At 46.1% G+C, this 27,151-nt stretch overlaps 2 protein-coding genes across 4 annotated transcripts in view; one reads left to right on the top strand and one right to left on the bottom strand.

Moving 5' to 3' along the window:
• The window catches only part of LOC139050690 (alpha-(1,6)-fucosyltransferase-like), a 41,431-nt gene extending 26,888 nt beyond the window's left edge, over positions 1–14,543 (bottom strand). For 2 of the 3 annotated variants that reach the window (XM_070527299.1, XM_070527301.1), the window contains exon 1: positions 13,838–14,543. The gene's annotated coding sequence lies outside the window, so the exon portion shown is untranslated. Of the gene's footprint in view, positions 1–3,876; positions 4,000–13,837 lie in introns of those variants that run through there. The other variant, XM_070527300.1, reaches the window with a different exon arrangement.
• A 10,451-nt stretch (positions 14,544–24,994) lies between these two features.
• Positions 24,995–26,221, top strand: LOC139050845 (uncharacterized). Its single transcript, XM_070527638.1, has one exon. The coding sequence runs from the start codon at positions 24,995–24,997 to the stop codon at positions 26,219–26,221; it is 1,227 nt and encodes a 408-aa protein (XP_070383739.1).
• The last annotated feature ends 930 nt before the right edge of the window (positions 26,222–27,151 follow it).

Genomic DNA, 27,151 nt, shown 5'->3' with positions numbered 1-27,151 from the left:
GGACGATACTGATCCGCCCCATGATGTGCCTGCAGGTCTGCGAAGTACAGTCACTATGGCATTGACCTCGTTTTCGAGTTTTTTTATGTGGGGTGCCCAGGATAGCTGCCTATCAAGTATTATGCCTAGGAATCGATGCTGTGTGACAATCATTAGAGGGTGTCCTTCCAGATTAAGAGTGAAATTTTTTAACTGCCTTCGAGTGAAGGGCAATACAGCTGTCTTTGCGTGTGATAGTACCATTCCTCTCTCCCTCAAAAATTTGTTGATTATATTTATGCCGTCTTGCAATGCCATTTGAAGCAGTTGAGCATTAGACCCAGATGTCCAAATACACACATCATCTGCATACAGTGAAAATTTTAATTGTGATGGCAGCCTTCTTGGTAAATCAGCCATGACGCAGTTAAAAAGGAAGGGGCTGAGTACGCTTCCCTGTGGTACTCCCTGTTTGACAACATGTTCAGCACTCTTTCCTTCACCCGTCTGAACAAAGATTTTGCGACCTGATAGAAATTCAGAAATCCATCGCAAGGACCTGCCAGACAGACCAAGTTCCAACATGCTTAGCAAAACATGAACGTGACTAACAGTGTCAAATGCCCTCTTGATGTCTAGGAATACTGCTATAGTCATGTTCCCACGTGCACGCTCGTGCTCCACACAGGTTACTATATCTAATATTGCATCCATTGTGCATCTATGTTTTCTAAAACCTACTAAGTAGTTGGACAGCACATTCGTTTCATTACACCACCATTGAAGTCGCGCGTCAATCATTTTCTCCATTACTTTGCATAAACAACTTGTCAAACTAGCAGGGCGGAAGGATTCAAGGCACAAGGGCGTCTTACCAGGTTTTAAAATTGGTATGATTCGAGCGACTTTCCAAGAATCAGGTACAGTTTCCTCTATCCATAAGTTATTATAGATGTCTAAGAGAGCATTTGTACCTGTCGGTCCGAGGTTTCTTAGCATATTGTACGTAATGCCGTCCGGCCCAGCAGCGGACTTTTGGCGACATGATGCAATTGCACATTGAAGCTCGCTTAATGTGAAAGTATGATCTAATTGAGGATGTTGGGCCCAGTAGCAAGCAGTAATTTTGCGCTTAGCCAACACTGCTGAAATATCAAATTCTCCACATTGCGATGAAAAAGCAGGTCTGGAAATAAGCTCACAAAATTCATCTGCAACTATTATTTCACACGTGTCCCGTGCTACAGCGAGAGCACGAAATGGGAAGCTCTGTGTTACAGGCCCGCTTAAAGAACGAATTACTAGAAAAATTCGTGGGACAGCCGTGTGAGGGGACAGCGTGCCGCAGAAGTCGCGCCAGCGCCGTTTGCCTAGATTTTCCATTCGTCTGCGCATTACATTGTGTATTTTCTGAGCATTTCTGTATGCTTCTAAACTTCCGCTCCGTCGGTAAGCTCTTTCGGATCGGCGTCGGATGGCTCTTAGGTGTTCATATTCTCCGTCAACTGCAGCATAATCTTTCGGAATTGGGACCTGCCTTGTGCATATGTTCATATTGTCCTGCAAAAATTCTGTAAATTTTTCCACTGTTGCATGTTGATTAATTTGATCCGTTAGGCGGTACCGAAAAGCTTGCCAGTTGGTTAGTCTGCTGTAACGCCTGATATCACAGTGCATGCTAGGGTGGTTAACAAGGATGGGAAAATGATCACTTCCGCGCGTTTCTATATCTGTTGTCCATCCCACACCGTTCACTAGATCATGTGAACACAGGGTAACATCTATGCAGCTCGAGTAATTATATCCACGAAGGAATGTTGGCGACCCATCGTTTAAAACAGTCAAGTTGCATTTATCTATGGCGCACTCTATAACGTTACCCCGTGCATCACAATGATCACTGCCCCAGATGATGTTGTGTGCATTGAAGTCGCCACATATAAATACATTAGAATGAGCTATCTTGAAGATATCCACTAGCGCTTCTACTGAAATCCGGTTTGAAGGTTGTAGATATAGATTAATCACTGTTATACAGAGCTTGCCAAAGGATACTTTACATGCGATGAATTCCGGGAAGTCTGAATCACTGGACTGAATTTGATAAGATGGTAGGTCCTTTCTGACGCACAGGAGCACTCTGCTCACAGCACCTTGACGAGAAGTCTTGTATATCACATAATTTGAGAGGCGAAAGTCGTCATTGATTCCCGCCTCTTGATTACAAAGTATTGGGAAGTTGTATTGAATAAGGAGTTTACGAAAGTCAGCACACTTCCTTCGAAGACTGTTGGCATTCCACTGAAATATGGAGACATTTTTATAGTGGTTATTCATGTAGTGCCTGCCGCAGTTTGGGCCCGGATTGTTGACACAATAGTGCTTCTAGAGGCAACAAGGCTTTCACTTCTGGTAGGTTGTTTGCTTCCGGCAGAGCAGATAGGATTGCCTTAAGAGCTGCGAAAAGCATTGGCAAAATCAGTTGTGTCACCGATGCTGTGGTATGCTCGCTATTATCTGGTGTTACTTCTGCAGTAGATGAGTAAGGTCGCTGAGAGGAATGTGTGCGAGTACTGGAGCTTGCTTGTGTATTACTTTCTGCCTGTTGTCGTCTGGGTTTCCGTAGCACTGATGCATAAGACTGGGAACTTGACTGTGATCTTCTTAATTGGTCTCTTGATTGCACTGTTGGTTGTTCTCTAGAGGAGGAATAGCTTGTTGGTGCTCTTGGCTGTGGTGGTTCCGGTGCCCGCTGAGGTGGGTGATCTGGCACTGGATGAACAATCTCAAGGTTTGGGGCGGGTTCATTGCGTCGCGGTTGTCTTCCATGGATGAGTTCATGTCGACGCATTTGTGCCGCTGCTTTTTTCTGAGGACAGCCTGAGAAGGAGGCGGCATGGTTCCCCGCACAGTTTGCACATTTAGGTTGAAGAACTGACTTGCACTCCTTGTGGTGATGATCTTCTGAGCAGATTTTGCATCGACGTGTGCTACGGCAGGTTTTCGCCATGTGCCCAAATCTCTGGCAATTATAGCAGCGAAGTGCTGGTCCTAGGTATTCCTCGACAGGGTGACTGGTGAAACCCAAGTAAATTCTTCCTGGAATAGGGCGATCGTCTCTGAAAGTCAGAATTACCGTGTGAAGTGGATGTGACTGTACCGCTCCATCTTCTTGGCGGGAATACCTTATCTGCCTGCGTGCCGATATAACTCCTGCGTCTTTCAAGAAGTCTAGGAGTTGTTCATTTGTATACTGCAGAGGCACATGCTTGACTTTGCCAACGTTTCGCGTGTATGACTCTGGGATGAAGGGCTTGACTTCCAAGCCGCCTACACTTGAGAGCATCAAAAGGCGTTTCGCCGACGCTAAGGAAGCAACGCTGACACTGAAGCTCCCATCTCTGTTGGTCCTGAAAGACTGTACTTTTTCTTTGGCAGCGGAAACTATTTCGGCAGACACTCGGTTTGGATTTACTTGCCAAAAAGTAGTACCTTCACTTGGGCGAAAGACAACCGGAATGCCTTCGGCTCGCTTTTTCTTGTACGTGACCAAAGTAAATGGTGCGTCTTCACCCATTTCTTCTGCATCACTTGACTCATAATTCGATGTTGTGTCATCGTACTTGTCTTCTAGGCGAGGCTTCTTGCTCTCGAATTCACCGTCAGACATTATTCCTGATTTCGCTGAAGTTGATTCCGAGTTGTGGAGAACCAAACGTGCCGGCTTTATGAAGCTTTGTGACGCTTGCAAGGCCCCAGGCTTTTCATTACGGCCCGTAGCATCATTCATGTGGCTTGTTACGTTTGGACGAGCATAAGGCTCGTGACGATGTTCTCGGCTTCCGACCACCGTAGCGGCAGGGTAATAGCCAGGTTCTCAAAAAGGAAATGTCGTACCTGTAAGGCGCCTGGCTCGTTGAACCTTCGCCCGACGTCTTGTTGATCAATCGTCGTCAATGGTAGCCGTAAATGTCCAAAAAACCAGAAAACTCAGAGCACCGCACAAAAACAGCGACCGAACAGATACACTTCTTCTTCTTCTTTCTCACACTAGCGCGTTGTTCGGCAGGCTATCGGTACATGCAACATCAGTCAAAAGGGCCACCAACCCACAATATCGCAATGTTTTGACAGCGAGACGTATGCATACCCGAAACTGCTTGCCAGGTTACTTGTGCCACGTCGCGACGTAACATAATCCAGCTGATGATTCACTTGGCACATTTGTGAGCTTTGAAAACTTCGAGCCACCCGCACCAATGAAACTTGCGAAAACGATTCCAAAATTGTTGCAGGCCGGTCTTGTTGGCACGACGATTAAACTATCGCAAACTGCGCGACAAGAAAAAGAGACGTCGCGACAAACCGCACCACAATCTTAAACAGACACGGACAATCGCTGTTTGTCCATGTCTGTCAGCGTTCCTTTCTTTTATTAATTTATTTATTTATTTATTTATTTATTTATTTATTTATTTATTTATTTCACGTACTTTCAAGGCCCGAAGGCGTTACAGAAAGGAGTGGAGTCAAAACAAGAAGTAATGCAGTAAAAAAATAAAAATAAAAAATACAAACAAGTATTAACAAAAAATTTACAAAAGATATTAACAAAAGGCATTCTGAACGGCGGTTTTGAAGTTAGTAGGGTCGGTGATGAGTGCGATTGAGGCGGGAAGGCGATTCCAGTCCGTGCTTGTCCTGGGGATGAATGAGTCACTGTACCGGTTAGTACGGCACAATGGCACCCCGATTTTAAGGCTGTGGTCAGTGCGGGCAGAAATATATGACGGAGGGGTAAGAAGGGTCTCTTTTAAAAGGGGGTTCAAGTGAAAAACTTTGTGAAAAAGGGAGAGACGGGAAGATTTGCGGCGTGACGAAAGATCAGGTAAGTTAAGAGTTCGTTTCATTGAAGAAATACTTGCATAGCGAGAATAATTAGATAATATAAAGCGTGCACTGCGGTTTTGAATACTTTCAAGAGAAGAAACTAATGACGACTGAGTCGGATCCCAAATGGCTGAAGCATATTCCAATTTGGAGCGAACTAAAGTTTTATAAAGAGTTAGCTTCAGGGAAGAAGGGGCAGAGCTAAAATTACGGCGTAAGTAACCAAGCATGCTATTAGCGTTTTTAGTAACATAGTCAATATGCGAGTGCCAAGAAAGGTTATTTGATATGTGAAGGCCGAGATACTTGTAAGAGCTAACTGACGTCACAGGTGCACCATTAATAAAGTAGGTGTGCGTGGCAGTGTTACGAGATATATGCATGGCCTTGCATTTATTTGAATTTAGTTGCATGCACCAATGAGAACACCACTGAATTACGCGGTTAAGGTCGTCCTGCAGCTCTTGGGAATCTGAAGGATTAGTAATTTTACGGTAAAGAACACAGTCATCCGCGAAAAGCTTTATGGAAGAGGAAAGAACGCAGTTCGGAAGATCGTTAATATAGATTAGAAAGAGAAGTGGACCCAGGACTGACCCTTGAGGAACACCTGCTGGTACGTTAGAAAACCGAGAATTACAGTTATTAGCGTTTACAAACTGCGTCCTGTTAGAAAGAAAGTTTTTTATCCACTCGAGTACATTTGAGTCCAAGTTAAGTTGAGACAGCTTAAGCAGAAGTAAATCATGGGTCACAGAGTCAAAGGCCTTCGCAAAATCAAGAAATACGCAGTAAATGTCGGTACCTAGATCAGAAATTGCAAAGAGATCATTAGTAAATGTTAAGAGCTGTGTTTCACAGGAAAAGAACTTACGGAAACCATGTTGACAGGGGTTGAAAAAGGAGTTTGATTCTAAAAACTCAGCCAAATGTGAATATATTATATGCTCAAGAATTTTACATGAAATGCTAGTTAGTGAGATAGGCCTGTAATTGCTGGGTAAGTGTGTGTTACCTGATTTATGAACTGGAATCACCTTTCCCACGCACCAGTCGTGTGGAAGAACAGACTGCTGTAATGACTGAGTGAAAATGTGTGACAAGATAACAGCAGAAAATACATCAGTACACTTCAAAATTTTTGAGTTCAGGCAGTCTGGGCCGGCAGAGGAGGACGTTTTTTGATTGTTTATTAGGCAGCTAACACCAACCCAGTCAATAGAGATTGGATCCATGGGCGAAAAACCAGAATTGGATAAAAGCGGTAATCCACGTGGCATTGTGGTAACATGTGAAGAGAACACATCATTAAATACATTACAGCATTCTTCAAGAGCAACAGGTTGATCGTTTGAGTATGTTAATTGGATTATTTTGCTTGGAGTACCGTTAACTATGGTCCAGAATTTACGAGGATTAGTTTGCAAGATGGACGGAAGGGTAACAGAATAAAAATGCTGTTTCGCACTAGCGGCGGCTGTGTTGTAGTCACTTTCAGTGAGGTAGTAAGCGGACCAAGCAACGTCACTGCATGAAGCTTTTGCGCGACGAAACAACCGCTTTTTTTTTGTTACGTAGTCGCTTCAGAAAGGGGTTGAACCAAGGGGACCGTGGCTTGCAAGAGACTGTTCTTTGCGGTACGAAACGTTCGATTAATGACAACAATTTATTTTTGAAAATGCACCAGTTTTCTTCAACACAGCGCTGATCGCAATTAGCGATGTAAGAAGCTGCGAAATTTTCCATTTCAGTGGTAATGGAAGCCAAGTCGGCTTTGCTGTAATCGCGGATCACCTTCGTAGTTTTCTTTACAGGAGCCCGTGTATTGATGTGAAAAGTGAGTGCAAGGTGATCACTTACGCCTTTTATGTAAAGGATTGGGGAAACTGTGTCAGGGTTCGTAGTGAGAATCAGATCTAGTATGTTAGATGAGGAGGCAGACACGCGCGTTGGTGTGTGTTTTTGGCGCTGCTGTTATGCCTGCAATAAGTGACCAACTCACCCCAACAACTCGTTTTACTGACAATGTTAAACGCTGTGAAAGCGAAAGCAGTGGCGCTTGGGAAGTCCTATGGAAGCCGCGCTCTCCGTTGTTATCGGAGGGGGCGGCTACCTTCGCGCTACCCTGTAAACCTGTCTTTTTTTCGTGACTATACACTCTAAGAACAGTTTACACCATTTGGCGTGGCCCTTCTGCCACAACGATATTCGTCATCTGCCTTGATGCGTTTCCTTTCTTTAACGCTGCGAGCCCGGAACTTTCCAGTAACGAACGGCACGCGCGTTATCAGCATAGAACAGTTTACAACCTTTGGAGTGCCCCTTCTGATAACGCTCGTGCCGTTCGTTACTGGAAAGTTCCGGGCTCGCAGCGTTAAAGAAAGGAAACGCATTAAGGCAGATGACGATTATGGTTGTGTGGCACAAGGGGCACGCCAGAGGGTGTAATTTGTTCTTAGAGTGTTGAGAGTATGTGATATCATACTCGTTTAACGGCGTCTTTTCGATCACTTCTGTTTCGTGACTTCATGAGGCTCATTCGGTAGCGTGTGCTCCCCACTGCCAGCTACCAATAGGCACTGGCGAGTCAGCCTAGCGTGACCGAGCTGCCCGTTCCAGGAGACACATGAGCTCGATTTGAGACAATGTGTCATTATCTAGGGCCGCGCAAGCCGGCTACAGTAGACTTTCAATAAACCGTTTCATTTCTTCCGGCCATTGTTCGCGGAGGGGGGGCTTGGTGCGGCTCCTTGTTTATTGTGGGTGTCCACAGCCTGAGCCAAAACCGCTGCGAGGAGACTACTACAGACGCCGCGCTCTATTTGCGACACTGTTGAGCGGCTGCGTTACAAGCTCTTATCTGCCTTATCTTCAAGCTCGGCGTCGAGCCATTGCTTCGGCAATGCCCACGTCATTTCGAGGGTCTCCGAGCCGCACAGAACGGCCAGAAGCGGTGAGACGAATGATAGTACGCGCATGCGCGAAAAGCGCTCTCGAGAAGCGCTAGCTGCGAGCCTCGTTTGTTACGCTGTTCACTTCAAAAGGACATCCCGCCAGGGTTATCTGCGCGGTTGCGAAAAAAACCGGTGTGAAGGAGGAAACGTGCGCGGCTAACATGCGTCGTCTGCCGTGCACTTTCGTTATGAAAGACAAAGGCTTTCCTTGGCGAGTTAGTCCCTCTTTTCCGTATCGGGTAGTGCCTGGCATCATTCGTGGGTCAGTCTCGAAGACAGCGCCATCTAAAAATGTGGGCCGATATGTGTGCGACACTGTAAAATAATATCCATTGTTAAAGTTAAGAACAGTGTGAATCGGTGTGTAACTCAACCCCCTATACCCAAAAAGGGTCTAAATTATTTTTAAACGTACTGGGTATGAGATCCTGGGGCCCACTGGTCACCATCATGTTCCGGGTATACATAAAAGTGTGTATATGTATATGTACGTATATGTAGGACGGATAACCGGTGGACTATTGGAATTAGAGAATGGGTGCCAAGAGAAGGAAATCGCAGTCGAGGACGGCATAAAATTAGGTGGAGTGATGAAATTAGGAAATTCGCAAGCTCAAGTTGAAATCGGTTGGCGCAGGAAAGGGGTGATTAGATATGGCAGGGAGAAGCTTTCGTCCTGCAATGAACATAATATAGGCTGACGGTAATGATGATATGTATATATATTCACAAAAATAAAGCTGTGCGACTGACAGATTTAAACAGGGCACATCTCCCACAGAAACACAATACTGTAATCAATACGCCACAGACGTTGTCCCCCCCCCCCCCCCCACTCCGGTGGTCCTGACAATCAGATCATAGTTTTGTTATGTAAGATCCTGGAATGTACTGACAATGAATTAACGCGCTCTCATACGTCGAAACAAGGGCCGATCCAGAAGCCGGTTCAGTCGAAAACTCAAGCAGGCAGGCACTCCTACTCCCCTCACACGAGGGATGACGCGACAGCATGTCGTGCGCCGCAACTCCGCCCCCTTGTCACCCCTAACGTGCCCAAAAAGACCAGAGTGCTTTACGTTCGGGAACGAAAGCGTTGGGATATGCAAACTACCCGCGGCGTGCAAAAGAACCCAAAGCGAGCACAAAAGAGCGCGAAGGACCCACAACGGAGTTTGCGTCCCCCAATGCTCGGGTACATCCTCTAACATAATCTCTCTACTTTCTTTCATAGATTTCAGTAGGTGGTTAAATAATCTTCCAACTGTTTCTTTGGTATTACAGGAACCGCATATGCGCCATGGAATCCACATAGAAAAAAACACATAACACAGGGAAGTTCTCAGCATAAGCGAGGTCTGTGAACGCAGGCGACTCACGGATAATATAGGCAGTGTTTGTTCCCTCCCTGAGTGAACGCACGACCACGACTGCATGGTAACGGTGGTATGACAACTGATGCGCGATGCCGAATTCTGATGACGACATAGTGACTACCGTGGGATCGCAACGGCGGCATAATCACGATTTAATGACGACAGCATGATTATGCTAGAATGACGTAGTAGGACTGACGTCGATGGAACGACGAAGGTGGTATGAAAACAACGGCATAACGAAAATGGGATGACGTCACTCGAGTGATGATAGTAAAACGACGGCGAGATGACTACGGAACGACGACAACGGTATCACGACGACGGCTTGGCGACGACGTACGGCAACTTGTCAAACACTAATCCCATGATGTGTGCCCATTTCGCACGTTGCTCTTCAAAGTGATATGTGATACACACACGCTTCAATGCAGTTTACAAAGCTTTTGTTTTATTTATGACTTTGAAATTACTGCTATAACTGCTTCGTGGTCGCTATGATATACACGGATGCTTTTCCTTCTTCAGAAATGTTTGTAACCAAAGTTAAGTCGATGCATGATCCGTGTACGGTAGTTGGTTGAATCGGATCGTTGAAGTAAGTGAGACCAGACTCTCCGACAAAGTGGATGAACCACTGCGTTTGTTACCGGTATTGAGACGTCTACGTTAAGATCTCCGACAACGGCCTCGGGCAAGGCAGTGGCTGCTACATACGTTGATCAACGTAGATGTGCGCGCGCCTCGTCATCAATCATGCGGTTTCAGGGCTTTTTTAGAGCGCAACTCTTAAAGGTGCGTTCCTGCGGCGAGCGTCGGCGTTGGCGGCGTAACCGGGCGAACGAGCACAACAGCGAAGCATGAAAGACAATAGCGTAGCGCCGCCTGGTGTTGCGCACCGTGGTGCAACGCACGAAGTGCTCTGCGAGGGTCGCTACGAGATGGCGCCAGAGTATACCGCGCGTCGTCTGTTCACTTCTTGTATCTTTCTTCGGTAGCTGCTTCCCATCGGCTAACAAATGCTAAACGCTATCCCTCGACGCCCGACGCGCCTGCATGTACCAGAAGTTTCTCGAGCGTTATCGATAGTTCTATCCGTTGGCTGTTGTCACCAAAGCTTTTTTGTAATATGCATGCACGGCGCGAATGACGTAGTACTTTCTTGAAGCCACACGGGCACCAGCGATTAATCTGGAACGTTCGACGAGTCAAGTATAAAAGCCAACGCGCTTGACCCGCACACCGCATTTCCGACGATCGCCGATTCTGCTAGCCGCTGTGATTGAGTGTTGTTTCGCAACTCTTCGCTCCGTTTGCAATGTGTTGCGCGAGACAGATTGTCCGCGCCAGCCGATAAGTTGCGAAACTAAAACACGCACAGAGCTGCTCTCAAATTAAGCGTTAGGGAGTACCGTTATCATCGGTGAACTTTTTTTTATTTGTGCACTTCGTATTGAAACGAAAGCTCTGCTCTATGTTCGCGTCACGCCTCTGCCTTACGGGGTAACGGGCCATTGCTCCTGGCCCTGCACTCGCGCTGGGAATGGGCCACTGGGTTTTCTGTAGACGAGACGGACGCCAACAAATCCCGAGATCCTAGCCATAGACGGCTTCGTTTTAAATAAAGTCGAACTGCGCAGGGTTCGTGCGTAAAGGCCGCGTTGTTGGATATTTCGAGCACAGATGCGGCGCGGTAGTTCAGAGCCGTTGTACGCTTCTGGCTGTTTCTTCCGACTTTTCACGATTGTTTTCCTGGTTTGTTCATGGAGCCAATGTGCCACGTGTTATTTCTGCGTACAAAAATAGCTGGGATTAGCGCTTGTCTGGGTTCCCTGGCCCCTGTATCAATTTCGCGCTTCAACTCTGCTCACGGATTGCCATCCAACCCTCTCTTAAGCCTCACGTATGAAATATACATTCTTTGTAGAGACCACGAGTAGCACTCACCTTGAAAAGCAAGCAGCATGCAGAAATAGGCTGTTGTCACACTGAGCGAGCACTTCGTTAATGACTACAATTACAACGAAATGAAAATATGGCAGGAAACGAAACTGACTACGGCAATTGAAAGCAAATATAAATGGCAGAGACGCAAACAAACCACAGAAAGATGAGCTCTCGTCTGTTTGTTCGTTTTTTTTTTTCTTTGCATATGCGTGCATGTCTTTCCGCCAGTTTTGTGACCAAGGGACACCGCTGGCGTCAATTTAAAAGAAAGGTTTCAGAAACAAGAACACCTCTAGGAGCAATTAAAATACAATATGGCAAAATTGCGCTGATGTAGTTACCACCGTTTACCGACATTTTACTAAAGATTCAGGGCTTCAGGCCGCAACTTGGCCACATTGCCAACAAAAAGAAAGGTGCACTCTTTGGCGCACCACAACAAACACGCAATAGGAAACTGTGCATGCTTCCGCTACTCCCTACCTAGAAAGATCAAAACTTTACTCATGAAACAGCCATCAGCCTGGTACCCGGTAGGCTGCAAGCACAAAGAAATACACATAGAAGCAAACAATACTTGGTATGATGTAACCCCGACATGAGCGCTGAATCGATAACATGACGAAGCCAACGGCAGCCTTCAATGAGAACGCAGCAACACAAACATAATGTAAATTGTACGCTCCACATAATTACTACACGCAATTCACAAAATTGAACATCTAGTTTAGGATACAGCTATGCTCTGACCCGCGACTGCAAGAATTAAAGACTGTTTGTTGTTGAGAACTTCAGACAGCACAGGTTTACAAGATGAAGAACTCAACTGAAGTGACCAATAGTGGTCGAACAACCGATGCCTCCGACTGGAGTCAACGTTACGACAAGGGAGCCTGCGTTCGTGAGTTGTAGCTCTGACGAAGAGAATTAAGCACCATAGAATGTGGCATCCCTTGCTCAACCACTATTGAGAAGGTACGACAGCTGTCGCTCCCTGTAACAGAGACTGACAGAAGAGCAAGCTGGTTTGCTGGATCGTACGAAAAGATTGCATTTCCCTGGGCAAAAAAATCTTATGACATTGTCAAGGAGCCGCCGAAGGTTACGTTGGACTATATGGGCCGGGCGAATATTAGAAGTTTTTAATAGGAATCGAAAACTACACACTTAGTATTCGTATTCGAAAAGGAAATGTTTAGTATTCAGATTCGAGAATTCTAAAATAGTCATTCATTTCGTAACAACGAACTGTTAAAGACTGCTAAACAAAGTATCACAAATTATCTGAAGTGTGGCAGCAAGTTTTTCGAAGAGGTGCAGAAACAAAATGGGTAATTTAAAGCTTTGTTTTCGGTTTCGCGACGGAAGCCTACATAACAAACTGCAATTCTTGCTTGTAGTCTGTCATTCAGTGTTTTCGGCTGTATAGCCATGTAGTAGTTGTATGTTTTACGTTACAGCCGGTGATGTTTTCCTTGTAACGGAAACACCTGAATGTGTCTACGGCACACAAATCCTTTGGCAGCTTTTTCTTTTTTTCCACAGCTTGTGATCTGTTTTTCTTCAAACATTTAGTTCGCGTTTTCAGAAAGTGGTGACAGAACAGCTATACATTTCAGAGCTTCTTTACAACCAGTCACTCAACTTGTTTAGAGGATAAACCCGCCGCGTTAGTTTAGCAGGGATGGTGTTCCGCTGCTAAGCACGAGGTAGCGGGTTCAAATCCCGGCCGCATTTCGATGGGAGCGAAATGCAAAAACGCCCGTGTCCCTTGCATTGGGGGCACGTCAAAGATTCCCTGGTGGTCAAAATCAATCTGGAGTGCCCCAAAACAGCATGCACCGTAGTCAAATCGCGGTTTTAGGACGTTAAACGCCACAATTCATTGTTTAGAGACTGTTTGTGCAATCCTTTTATTACAATTAGTGACCTTTTGTTGAAAACTGATCCTTTGTCCCAGATATTCAGTGGCCTTCTTCCACTAGCCAGTACAAGCATGGTACCTAATTAAGCCGAAATAAATATTCCTGCTGTAAGTACACACATCTCGGTATCACTGTTCAATATTTACTATTCGATTCGTATTCGGAGAAGTTTACATTCGCCCGTCTCTCACTACAATTATTCAAAAACAAGCGCAATTGTCGAACAATGCAGGCTGCTCTTGCAGCCACATCGCGTTCATGTGCTAAATAAGAGAGTCACCAAAAAAATGCGCAGCTTTCGCGTCCTTGAGCAAGCCCATGCCCTCCCTCCCTCCCCCCCCCCCCAAAAAAAAATAAACACGAATAAAAAGTACTGTGGGGTTGGATGGGGGTGTTTACAAAGGCTCAGTAAACACCCGCACACGTTTCATAGCTTCAATCCGGAATGTTTGCCCGCACAAAGGCCTACTTTTACGTTTATTCTTCGAAATTGCGCTTCGGCACTGTACGTTACCCTTGTACAACACATCGAAGGCAAAATTTACACGAACGGGGTTACAACTCTTGACAACGCACCTGATTGTTTATATTGTTGTCATGGGTTACATGCAATGATAATGCGCGGTGGGCTGCGCAGGTGCACGAAAGTAGAACGAATCCCGGCATTGCCATAACAATATGACCACATGCACACAGGGGAAACCGCGTTCCCGGTCTCTTAGCACAACAGTGGTAGCGCTAACGGTATTCCGTAACGTCGACTCACCTCACTGAGCACAGTAGCTCGCCCGTGAAGCTTCCGTTTCCAGGATATTACTTTCTCGCGCAGATGCGCTGTTCGTCTGTCGGCCCGGGGGGCGTAGGTAGCATCAATCGGAGCCTCTTCAGCGACCCGTGAAAGCTGCTCGCTCACGATGCATTCATAGGAAGGGCATAACAAATCAGGTTCACAATCACTGGGAAACCAACGGTGACAGATAACGTCAGCACTTCTCCAGACGACGCGACCCGAGAAAAAACTCACGATCATGCCACAAACAGACGTCGGCGCACACTCCGCGAGTAGTCATGTTCGGACGGCGTAGCGCACCTATTTTTCGCAGAAACGCTAATCTGCCATGGGCGGTGGTGGCGCACCACGGCTGCAGAGGGGAAACGAAGCGGGGCTTCCTCGGTCGGCTAACAGACGACACACCGCAGTGATGGCGACATTGGGCGTCCGTGCGACGTTTATAGCAGACGACAAAACGCTTCCAGCAGTTGTTTTCCTCACAGCATGGCCGCACACCCGTCAACGTAGATGACACTGCACCAGACTAGGAAAGTTGGGCAGTCTTCGTTCATGTCCCGCACGATACATCGGCCTTACAACACAGGAGCGATGCGGAGAGACCATGAGGGCGGGCGGTTGGGGCAAACAAGCAAAGCGGCGAACTGCGAGAGGGGGCCGAGGGGAGGAGGAAGCGGCGCAGACCCAAACACGCACCAGTCGTGATCACGTGACAAGAAAGAGGGACAGAAACGGAGGAGAGAAAGAGGACGTCGGCGCATCACACGAAAAGTGAGGGTATGGAAAGGCCGAGGAAAGGGCTTAGTCACGTGACAAGAAACCCGCTCTTTTTTTTATGGGACAATGGCGCCAGCCCGTCGCGCGGATTTAGGGTGGAGGCTTTGAGAGGCATGGAGGTTGGAATTATTTATCTTTTTGTCAGAGAGCACTGCGGCAGCCCTTCTGTGCAGTCATTGCTCTCTCCGCGAACATCAGCAGCCGCTGGCTGAAGGACATTGGCAGGAAGCAGCTGCGCGAACAGTTCTGAAAGTGTCCGAAGCGACTCGGCCTTCATTATTATTCGATTTTGCTCTTGTTTTATTTTCCAAATGAAACCAGCATTTCATATCAAATGCGGCCCGTTGCGTTCTCACAACCTTACGAAAAAGAAAGCAATAATAAAAGGGCTAGTACAGAACCCGTGCAGAGGTACAATTGTTCAAGAACTTTATTTATGTATGATGATATTGGAAATGTTGGCAATTTTAGTATCTGTTTTCTACGTTTTATTGTCAAAAAAATTAGAAGTTGTAATCTTTCAAGAAATTTCATCCCACAGAACAAGGATACCGTACACACAGCATGAAATGAAAAAAAAAAGTATTTTCGTTGGCTTCTTTTTATTTTCGTTTATTTCACCATTTTGCGGTCTCCATAACTTTCTTCATCACATAATGCAATTGAATAGGAATGGAAAATTTGTTACTTGAAAGTCTTATAACTCCTCGATCATGATCAGGGAACCATAGGCAAAACAGAGGAGGAGGGAAAAAAGCTTTATTTTGACAAGGCATTAGGGATCTCTTAGGCCCCCCTGGCTCCCGCACAACGCCACTGCACTCAAGCGTTCATGTTCAACATATCCCTTACGCTGGCAGCCCGACTTTGCCAGGTCCGTGGAGCGCGGTGACATCTCCCACTCCTCGCAGGTCAGAACGCAATGACTATCAATAGGCATTCGGCGCACATTGCGCAAGTGACGTTCTCATGTACGTCTTTTTCAAGCACCTCAGCTATGGCCTTAGGTGGAATATCGTTGCCCCTGCGCACTGAGACGCACTGAGTCGCTGATAAATACGAAGATAACAAGATAAGGGCTACAAATTTTTGTTTCTCTATGAGCGCTGGAGACCACCGCCCCACGACACTTGGACAAAATCCGTTTTGCCGGCCTCGATACGCCCCGATATGAGGGCGAGGAGATGGAAGGGGTTAGGGGGGAGAACAAATTTCTGTTATCTGTGAGCCCTTCAGCATTTACCCAGGACGTTCCTCCTCTCCACACTCCGCCTCGACTCGGGAGAACAGGCGCACCTGCGCCCTTCGGCGCAAGTAGTCACTGCGTTTCATTGATATTCCACGGCAATTCTTGCGACGCGTAGCATCCGATTCAGCCGAGGGGTGACGCTGCACTCAACTCTGTGGAGTCGAGGAAAGACAGCGGAACTTTGGGCTTGTTGGTACGGGATCACCATATTGCATAGCGCAGAGGAAGGAATCTTAATTTAAAGAGAAGGACAAAACATGCGGAGCGCTCCCGTGTGTCACGTTCTCCTTTCTTTTTTGTGGTTCTTTCCTTGTGCGCTATGCAAATCGAAGGAGAAAAGAGCGTCGACCTCCGCATCGTTGGAGAATACGTGAATCAGGCACAGCCCCACATTCTCAAAGTTTGTCGATGGAGGTGAGCCTTGCCACCAGCGGCGTGTCCCGATCAAGAGCTTTTCAAGTTGCGCTAGGAGACACGTCGGCCTTGTTTAGTTAGAATGCCAGAGTATACATTCACAAGTATCCATCAATGTGCGGCTTCGAAAGACAGTAATGAGAGAGCAAACGCTTCCACAGCGTACATAATAAGCCCTCGGAAAATTGGGGGCGCATCAGTATAGAGAAGAACAAGAATGACGTCGAATAAAAATTGGCTCATGGCTGCCGGACGGCGTAATCATGCGTTTATGATAGCTAAAGGAATGGAAGTTTAAACATATATGGTTGCGTAAACAAGTTGCGTATTATGGTGTAGAGAGTGGTGACCCGTGGCAATGCTCCATTTCCCAGCGCAATCATCATCATTATTGAGCTTTGCACTTCTTGGCTCACAATAGGTGGCGAGGTGTCCCTAAATATTAAGAAAGTCTCTTTCAGTGTGACTTCTCTTAGCACACTCAACTGCGGCTGTATAGTGCATCTCACATACTATATCAGCAGGAGCCCTTTCGCATAGTGAAAGTGCTTTCCGCTGTGTGAGATGTTCCAGCAAACATTGTGGGAAGCACACGTACTCAACAAGCGGCCAAAAATGTACAAATTACTCAAAAAGTAAGTTTCTAGAAGCGCACCAGAAATGCAACTCAGCGGAGTAATAATCATTTCTCGAGTTTAAGGATACTTGAGTACATTATTATAACACAAGAAAGTGTTACTTGCTTATAAGTTACTTAACCCTTACAGGAAAATCGTTAAGCACATTATTAGCAACATGACACAATCGCCCTCAAAACACTCTTTTGAAATTCGAATAGCGTAGATTGATCCCATAGTTTTCACTGGCAAGCCGTTACTGCAAAACGGGCAAACGATTTGGAAGCTAACTTTTATGGGTGCAGACGCATATTCAAGATTTCGAAGTTGTTGCTGTAAAATCAGTTAAGTGGAAGCCCGCAAAGGGGACGAAGGAGAGACATTGGTCTCCGATTCAATCTTCAAGGACTTGGACAGATTTTTCTTCAAATGCAAACCATTCTTTATGGGCCTCCTTTTGCTTCTTTGTGCTTACGGTTGGATGCATGACAAGTTTCCCTTTCCCACTGTGTCGCTGCAGTTGTACCGATGTTATTAAAGGGCTTTATAAATGAACTTGAACAAATTTTCATGCCGAAAATTTGTTTGCTGTTAAAACTGTTAAAGCTAGTTGGGCAAAGCTCGGAATCTACGGCCAGAATTTCCGCCATAAATTTTGAAGTGAATCTTGTAACAGTGCGCAATTAGATCATTCCTCTCTCCTCTTGCTCATTCTTGGTCACTAATATTCAGTCATCCTCGGGATAGAAAATTATGACGCAGTTAACGGCATCTTGCAAATGGTGGTTTTCACACGTAAAACTCCAGAACTTGATTCAAGTTTGTGGCAGCGTTGTGGCATTCGTGTTCAAGCAATATTTCTCTGTTCCTGTTCTTTACCAAGTTGGAGGCATTGCTAGTCAGCTTGCACCTATTCGTGAGCATTTTGTTCGTGAGCACTAGAGCAGCGCGATGCAGTAGTGTTGCTGGATTAATTAGACTAATGCCGTATTACCACACCTTATGGCGCGCCGAAGCTCATACAGAGTTATAGGCAAAATGGCGAAGACAAGAAAGCGGGTTAAAATCAAAGTAAATTAGATCAACCAAGGCTTAAGGTATCGCCGCATGCATGGTACCAGTGATTGGCTGCGCAATCGATGTTTTTGAACGTTGAGGCTCAAAGGCGATAACTGAAGTTTTGAGGCACGTACTAAATTTGGCAGTCTTACGAAAGTACCTTAGGCATAATGGTCCCATTCTACCTTGAAAAATACATATACTCTGCCCATGCTGCGCCGCCTTAATCTAGTACGTGAAATTTTTGAAATTTTATACATTACGACATGTATACGTTATGTATTATGCGTTACAATATATATCTGTTTGGTCAATCGTGGACTAGTGGCAATAATGTCACATTATATGACAATACAATTATTGAGTAATATATATATATATGCTAGGGAAAGAAGAATGATGGGTGTAACGTCAAGAGGGGATGAAAAGAGAGCATTGGGTGACGGAATAAACGCGAGTTAATGGCATCTTAGTTGAAATCAAGAAAAAGAAATGCGCATAGGCAGGGCATGTAATGAGGAGGGAAGATAACCGGTGGTCATTAAGGGTTACGGACTACATTCCAAGAGAATGGAAGTGTAGCAGGGCAGGAGCGTATATAGTTGCTCCATCAACGTGAATGACTCGTTGCCCCTTTGCACGAGCTATGCGGTTACTACTACTACACTACATCCAAAATATGTAGTGTAGTAGAACAGGCGCATGATTTCGCAGTTGAGAGAAATAGTAATAATCATGGTAGGAGATTGGTAAGCTTTAGCAATAGCTCACCCATTTCAAGTGTCCTTTGCGTAGAAGCGCCGCATGAACTCGCTTGCGTCTGTTTTGTTTTTCTTTTCTTGCAATTGCAATATTTTACTGAAGCCGCTTCACGTAAGCAAAATCCCAATCTCCATGGTACGCTCTTTGCGTTCTCCTGTACTGTCTTTTCTCCTGTACTTCTTACTGTCTGTCTCCTATACTGTCTTTTCTCCTGTACGTTCTCCTGTACTGTCTCCTGTTCTCCAGCACCGCTGTTTTCGTCCCGTAGCTCCCTAAAGCTAGGGATATACTGTGTGAAATTCTGCTTTCTTTTTAGTGCCGGCGGTTTGCGAACCGTAATTATGGCTGTGCAATTCCTAGGACTCTCTGAACAGGTTTAAGCGCTCACTGTATTTGCCAAAAACGGACGTAAATTGCAACGTCAAATACGCATGCAATACCGTGAATTCGCAATCTGACATTTAAATTGATTCCTGCGAACCTCACGTGGGCCGTCATACCCATTCGTTTTTTCGCAGATTAAGCGTTTAAATGACATGTATTCGGATGATGATACATGGTGTTTAGCGGTTCAAGGGCTATCGATGGTGCCAAAAACGTCAAGACAATATTTCATAAGCTGCAAGATGGTCAAATCAAACACTGCGTAGATGTATATGGGCCTAAAATTACCGGTAGCAAGAATGCCTACAAAACGTGTGTTATTCCAGTAAGCAAAAATCGCTCAAACCAACTGGATATTTCTAATTGGGTTCTGGGACACCCATAGTAAATATCGAAGAGGTCCAATTGGAGCAATTGATTTTTCGAACACAATTGGACCCAATTAGTCTGTGCATTAGACTCGATGGGGCCAGCATGAAAAATAAAGCAAAGGAAAAAGACTTTGGGCACTGGCCTGGCATGCACCAGTACACTGGAAAATCCTTTAGAGAAGCGTACCCATGCATGAACATACTATGGTAGTTTTCTTCATTGACATAGCCAACACACACCACTTAACTATATATGAGAGATAGATGTCAGGTGCTGTATATGTAAGCAATCTTTCGTTGACCAAGGGTTGCCCGTGGTTCAGGGGAAATTAGTAGAATTTCAAGAGACATTTATAACTTGACAGAAAGCTACATTCTTCTCTCCATTGATAACACTAAAGTGCAACGATCTTTTACTTGAAAACCAACAATATCATTCCGTTATTACTATTATTATAAATTATTTTTTTTGTTTCACGAGATTTTCATCTAGTGATTTCCGGGTGGGTCCATTTGGGACCAATTGGCATACCAAGCTCCAGTGGTATCAAACTGCAACCAGAGGGACTTCTCATGATGCCCCAATTGGAATCTGACACTCCTATGATGTCCAATTGGAATCAATTGGGTCCTATTGGAAAATCCAACTGGACTCAACGGTTCTGTTATTTTTGATTGGAAATAAATGTGAGTGTGCAGGTGATGAGGCGTTACATGTTAGACGTTGACACTGCGTAACGAGCCAAAGGAAACCAGTACCTCTTTCTCTCTGCTTCTCTCGCGTGGCACGGGAGAACGTTGGGAACCGTAAGGATATTGATCAGATATTTGAATAATCAAATCCGAGTTGGTATCCGAGCGTACGCAGTGCACACGGGTTCCTCGCAAAACAATCTTGATAACACGAAAATAAAGAAATAGTACAAAAAAAGAGAAGAGAAACCGATGCTTCTGATCAGCTGATGATAATGATGATGATAGAGAAATTGAAGGGCTAATCATTCAACCTCTTTAGGTCACCCGCGAACTCCGTTGATGTGAGACTCACGGATGGAGGTTTACGGTGATGGAGTTGCGGCCGTGCTACACGGCACCTTGCGGGCTTTCGACGGGCGCCGCGCTGGACAGAAACGGCGCTGCTGCGCTTACTTCCGCGTGCAACTGCTCCCATACACATCGCCGTTAAATGTAGTGTTTTTTTAACGCAGTATGTAATGTAATAAAGTCACAGCGAGAGAATTTGCTGTATGTTACCGCAAGACTTGTTGCCCAAGCATAAGGAAGTTGAAAGCGATGCTGGCCACACTGCGCTCTTGCTTTCGCGCATGGGCAGCGTGGGTCACGTGGTTAGACCGGTGCGCTTCGAGTTGTGATTCTCTGCTGTGTAATCGTGCGCGTGCGCGCGATGAGTTCAGCTGCTTCCAGATGAATGACGAAGCGGATAAAGAAACGAAATGGCGGAACATTTCCAGATGCGGCACGGCAAAGCATTGGTGTAGACGGTAGGGGCGCTATGTCCTTAAAAACGAAATGAAAACTCCCTTTACGTGGCGTGTAAACCAAGGGGAAAAAAATTATGATAATGCTAGAATTTGTAAGTGAGCCAGTTACGGCGACATTATAAGCGTGCTTTTCTTCGCAGCTTTAGCTTTCTGGAAACGAGAGTACTGCATCCAGCCGTAATGGTCACTACCGAACTACTTTCGCCAAAATCTAACTTCTTGGTGCAAGGGAGACCACGTGACATGGAGCGCAGCTGCCTTGACGCAAAGATGAAGGAGTTAAATGGAGTTCGCCCGTGTTAACAGGAATTACTGTACATGGATCCCGCTCCTGCAAGGAGCCATATACAGGGTGTCCCAACTAACTTTAGCAAGAGTTTAAAAATATGAGAATGCCACGTAGCTGGACAGAACCAAGGTAATGTTGCTTGCCATCGCTTAGAGATGCTAATTTATTTCATTCTCAAATATTCTAAATGCACTGACTGGAAAAGTGATAATTCCCGACTGGAGTAAGCGTGTTCCTTTCAAAAGCTGCACCAAACCAAGGTGAACCAACCGACTTTCCCGGGAAAGGAATCAAGGCACTTATTGGACCTTAATGTCAACAACAGTCTTAGGGAAAATATATTGCCTATGTACTCAGACTGAATCGGGGAGGCCTAGAACTATTTACCAAAGTAATCTCCGTAGCTTGTCTATAGCGATCTCCTTCGATTACCGTGCCCGCAGGCGAAATTAAGTAGAAACATATATTCGAATCGAATGGTATTTGCTATTCTGATCGTATTCCACTTCAGAATTCCGAATAGCTTCGGAATAGCCAGTCCCGTTCGAATGTAACGCATACCGCCCTTTTGAAGTCTCGATGGTGAGAGGCCGATGCAATGAGGACTCTATTCCGAATGATTGTGCTGCTCGAGATTCGTGGCTGTTGCGCAGAGACGATTGATGCAGTTCATGAGAAAACTAACGCACGGGTGCTAATCGGTTCTGCTGAACAAGTTCCTAGCTGTCATTCAATATAAACGCCTCGTTTTGGGGCAGCCTGTAAATCTGCTAACATGATTCAGGAAAGCAAAATATTTCTGCATATCTGCAACACCATATCTGCAGCCCATTAAAACTGGATGCCCAATGTGGTACCACACTTCTTCAACTAACATAGCAGATGTACAAATATCTCTACGTGTATGTGAGGCATGCCATTCTTTTAATTGCTTCATTAATTGTCCTTATAATAGTACACCGGATAACTAAAAGTAGTCATTTATAATACAGAAACTGCTTAGTTAGCGTACGTACTGATGGGAACGACATTACATTTAGGTATGAAATATAAGATAAGCGTAACTTGTTTTTCCCTGAAATCAGACTCTAGAATGATTTCTTTCTCTTACACCCCTGGAAAAAAGTCGGAAAACACAGCAATTTTTTTTTTCTTAAGTAGAACAAATTCTGGCGTTTTACGTCTGGCGATATCATTATGAAGCGCCCTGTTCAGTCTCTCCACCTGGGGGTTCTCTAACGTGCACTTAAACAGAAGTACACGAGTGTTTTTGCCATTTCGTTCCCATCGAATTCCGCGACCTGGTTTGAACCCGTGAGCTCATGTTTTGCAGAGCAGCGCCATATCCACTATCTAGCCACTATTTAGGACGCCGCGCCGCTTTTTTCCATTCCTTTAAGCATGGACTGGACAAAAAACTTCACACGGATTGGGAGCCAAAGATTAGCATTATAAGGGATGCCTAAAACTGTTTTCGGCGCCCGAGGTCCGACCGCAATAAAACCACCCGTACCAATTACTCCGCATTCCGTTACGCAAGCAAGATGGAAACACGAATGGAATATTGTACTGAAGCTTTTTTTTTCTATAAAAATACTTTCCGTAAATCTGAGTACAGGGCGCCGCATGTAGTAGTTATGTTTTATTCGTTTGAAGCGGCCAGCCGGAAGTTGACATAGGTTTTGTCGTCTGCGTTTCGCAAGACTTACTGATGGAAAATTATCTGTACAAAAACAGACACGAGAGATACATACTGCTTGAAATACAAGAAATGTATTCGTTCTCCAAAGAGAACCGCGCACACGAACATAGTAGAATGAAAGCCGGAATGCAATCGCAATCACCAAGCGGCATTAAAAAATGAAATAAAGAAAAGAAAGAAAGGCGTTTATTCCGAAGGCATAAATACATGTCATATGCAATTATAAACGCTGTTTGAGCCGTCTAAACGCATATACCAGAGCGCGTAGTAGTACGCATGACCCTTCCCACAAGTATCGCCAGCAATTTCCAACGGCGCGACTTTGATGCAACCCGATACGCTTCGATCGCAGCGCCACCACAGTATTTTTCGTCATCGCACGCCTCACTGCAAAGCATGCGCTGCCCAACCTCTCGCTCTACTCCACTGTATTCTAGTACACTCTAGCATTGCTTTTATCTCGCGCCGAGGGCGTAGTCAAACTGGACTGTATTTCATAAGGGGGCCGAGTTCAGCGCGGGCTCTCCGCTCGGACTTTTTGCTCAAAAGTTGGTGGCGCCCCCGTCGCCTTCACCAAACGAGCGGCCCCGCGCGTCGGGCACCCAGAGCAGCTGCATTGAGCTTTGACGGGCGTTTCACTCTGTTGACACTCCGTGGCAGACACACAGTTTTATTCCCCACTAGATACAAAGGAGGAAGAGCGATGCAAACCACGTAACAACGACAGTGCGTCGAGTCGACGACAGCTACTCAGCCCGTGAGCTCGTCTCAGTCAGTGGGCGTTGACGAAACAGCTTCGTCGCTGTTTGATTACTCGCTGGCGTCGCATGAACAGTGGCTGGTGTCCCCAGCGCGCCTGCATCACCCTCGGCGCTTGCCAACAACGATACTACACGCTTGCCAAGGCGTCCGCTGGATCCGCTTCGAACCGTCGTCGACAAATTTGGGACCGTGGCGACATCTAGTGTCTGTAACCGTAACCGTAAATGCCAGGGTTTTGTAAAAGCCTACTGGGCGGCGCAAGGTGCAGGCCATACGCCAATTTGCGTAGTACTCGAAGGAAATAGCAAGAAAACTGAGTATTTCCTTAATTGTCTGTTCCCAGTGTTACAAGGCTTGTTAAATCATTAGAGCGCACATTATTTGTCTGCTCACACAGGTAAGGTCTAACCAAGCCCTGCTTATGCACAGACACTGCTAGCAACGTCAAATCACTGCTATGAACTCGCGGCGATCGTCTACTGCCATTTCGTTTTTAATCAAGTAGATATCCGTTTTCAAACGATCATTCTACCGCATTAAGTGTACACGGAATATTTCTTTTGTAATGTTTGTGACGAGCAATATTCTCAATCTATAACCAAGCTAAATGAACAAAAAAAATTTTATCACTGCTATGACGAAAGTGTACGAAGACATGCAATTGTTTTCATCTGTAAGATCTACTGGGGCACCTCATCCAGTAGATTAAAATGTTCAACGAAGCAACATACTACACAGTTTTCAGCAAAAGCTCTTACATGGGAGCACAGCCTGTAAAAGCGCTGCGTCGCAATCCGATTCTTTAAGCAGACACTCATCAGCAGTCGTCTTAGCCAACTCACACCAATCGTTCCACATTATATTGTTTTATTTTCTTATATGTAAAATATACTTTGCGTAATAACTTGTATACAGTGCTGCGCCTTTAAGATGAATCAATGTAAAAGAAAATAGAGTAATCCCGACAGTGAAAGAAGCCGGTGGCAAGCCAACTGGATCCGAATCCGGGTTTTTCTAAAACACGTCGTCGAGTCTCGCGCCGTACCTCCGCGCAAGCATCTGTGTCACTCGAGCCGGTGTTTACATCCTGTCATTCGTGTTATCAACCTGCGCCGTCTTTTGTCGGCGTTCGCTTACGCCAAGGGAGCCGATCCACACCGATTCCTGCGCGTCTTGGCCAACGGTAGGTTACGATCGCCGCTGTCAACACCGCCAGTTTGCGTCGAAATTCGGGCTTCGCGAGTAATGGCTGCGGGTCAGCGCCCAGCGCGCCACACTCTAAGTGGCTTTTCGCCCGAGTACGACTGGAGGCCGACCGAGTTTGAAGATCCCCTCGACGTGGACAGGTACTGCGCGTTGTGCCTGGTGTTGCCGAGGGGAACGGCGCGGTTGGGTTGTTCTCATGTGCTTTGCGAGCCGTGCTACATGGCGTCGCTCGAAAACGGCCAGCGCTGCCCCATCGACGACGCAGCCTATGCCGAAGGCGAGGTCCAGTGGCTCTCTACACGGCCGCAGGAACTGGAAAGCATGCGGGTTAAGTGCTGGAACGCCAAGCACGGCTGTCCTTTCGTGGGGACACTGAGCGACCTCCCGGCCCACTACTGCCAGAAGTGTCGATTCCACACAATCTCCTGCGATCGCTGCCTCGTCGAAGTACCAAGGTCCAGCGTGCGCGACCACCGAAACACTTGCACCAGCCACGACCACGGGCTGGAATCTCAAGAAGGCGGCGGAGCGACGGCGTCCGACGTTGTGAAGACGGCCGGCGACTCGGAAAAACTTCGCGGACTCTCTCTCGCCGAGGTCGCCGACTTCCAGTATAGCCTCGAGACCAAACTCAACTCGCTCGTCGAGCACATCCACGGCAGGGAAGCCACCGGCGTCTCCAACTCCGAATTAGTCACCGCTGCAGTCAGTCTCCTGCGTTCCGTCGGTCTGCTATCCCTCTCGGCAACGTGGCGACCGCAGGGACTAGCCGTCGTGGTCAGCAGGGTTCGCTACTTCACCAGACAGGTTCCGGAGTATGCGGAGGAGGTTTACAGCGCGCCGTCGAACGTCTGTGGCTACTCCTTGAGGCTCGGGGTCCGCTGCGAGCGTAAGCTGGTGTCCCCGACAAAATCCTCCAGTGACGAGGACAATAAGGAGGACCTTGTGCTGAGGTTCAAGGTCCAGCTCTGTCCAGCTGCCAACAACTCGGCGCTGCAATGGCCCTTTCGCAAGTCTCTGACGCTCTCGGTTATTCACCCGCAAGATTCTACCAAGGAGGTCCGCTTCTTCCACAACACATCCATGATGGCAAGCGAGCCTTCTTTCCAGATGCCTCGTTGTGCGGAAAACCCTCCTTTCACGGTTGGTGGCCCACTACATGTTAGTGCGCTAGCTGGTTGCCAGTACTGGAGCTATGGTACCCTACAACTGCGGCTGAGTATGTCTCTCTCATCTGGTGGACAACATGAAGAAAGCAATGACTGAGACAGGTTCCAGCTGCGAGGTGCTTGGTGGGCTATGTATGAGAGGCCTGCTTTTCCCTTTGTATTTCAATTAGGCAGTGGATATTACATTTAGCAGTGTAAAACAGAGCAAGTGATGACAGTGAAAGAAAAGATACTGGCATCACTTGACAGAGGCTACTCTTGCAAAGTGTGTTTATTTCCTGTGACTTCTTTATTCATTTATTTTCTTGCTGTGATGAATCAATTCACTCTGGTACAAATCTTGGTAGTGTGGAATGTACCAACATGGGTAATCACTACGAATTTTTGTTCTTATGATATCCAGATGCAGGAACGTGATCTCAGTTTGGAAGTTTCCTTGTTACAAGTTGCTATAGTCATTCTTTTACCCAAAGAATCTCAGGGTGACCCGAACAGCTTTTCTGCAGAACAAGTTGGTTAAATTTGTCTTCTGTTATGGCTGCTGTTGCCACAGTGAGCAGTGACCAGCATTAACTACTTATAAGTCACCATTCAGTTCATTGAACGACTGTGATTAGCATAAAAGTAAAGGTGCAGAGTTTAATTTCCACTAAAGGAAAAAAGTTTGCTTATTGTAGGTTGTCTGTGGCCTCATAGCTTAATTGTTCAAAAAACTTTATTTAAATGAAAAAGATGAAAAAGATCCTGTCTTAGCACTTGCGTGTATGGAATTCGAAACCAGCACAGCTAGCAGAGTTGACCTTTAAGCCAGCATGTGGCGCTCACACTATAGGTTAAACCATTAACAGACACTCCATGGCATGGAAAATATTGTTTTGGACACCAAGACTATGTAAGTTGAGCTGAATATACGAAGCAAAAGCTAGTTCGTCCAATCTAGTTTGTAACTTGAACTTCTCAAAGCATCGACATAAACAAACATTCCATTGCGAGTAGAAACCAGTTTTGTAGAGTGAGGTTGTGTCAT

The sequence above is a fragment of the Dermacentor albipictus genome, chromosome 10, assembly GCF_038994185.2.
Source record: "Dermacentor albipictus isolate Rhodes 1998 colony chromosome 10, USDA_Dalb.pri_finalv2, whole genome shotgun sequence".
Classification (NCBI taxonomy): Eukaryota; Metazoa; Arthropoda; class Arachnida; order Ixodida; family Ixodidae; genus Dermacentor; species Dermacentor albipictus.
Note: the sequence above shows the minus strand (reverse complement) of the source record. Positions and strands in the feature narration are given on the sequence as shown.

Bases quoted from the DNA above. Each gene is read 5' to 3' on its own strand.
- LOC139050845 (XM_070527638.1), top strand. From the start codon at position 24,995: ATGGCTGCGGGTCAGCGCCCAGCGCGCCACACTCTAAGTGGCTTTTCG.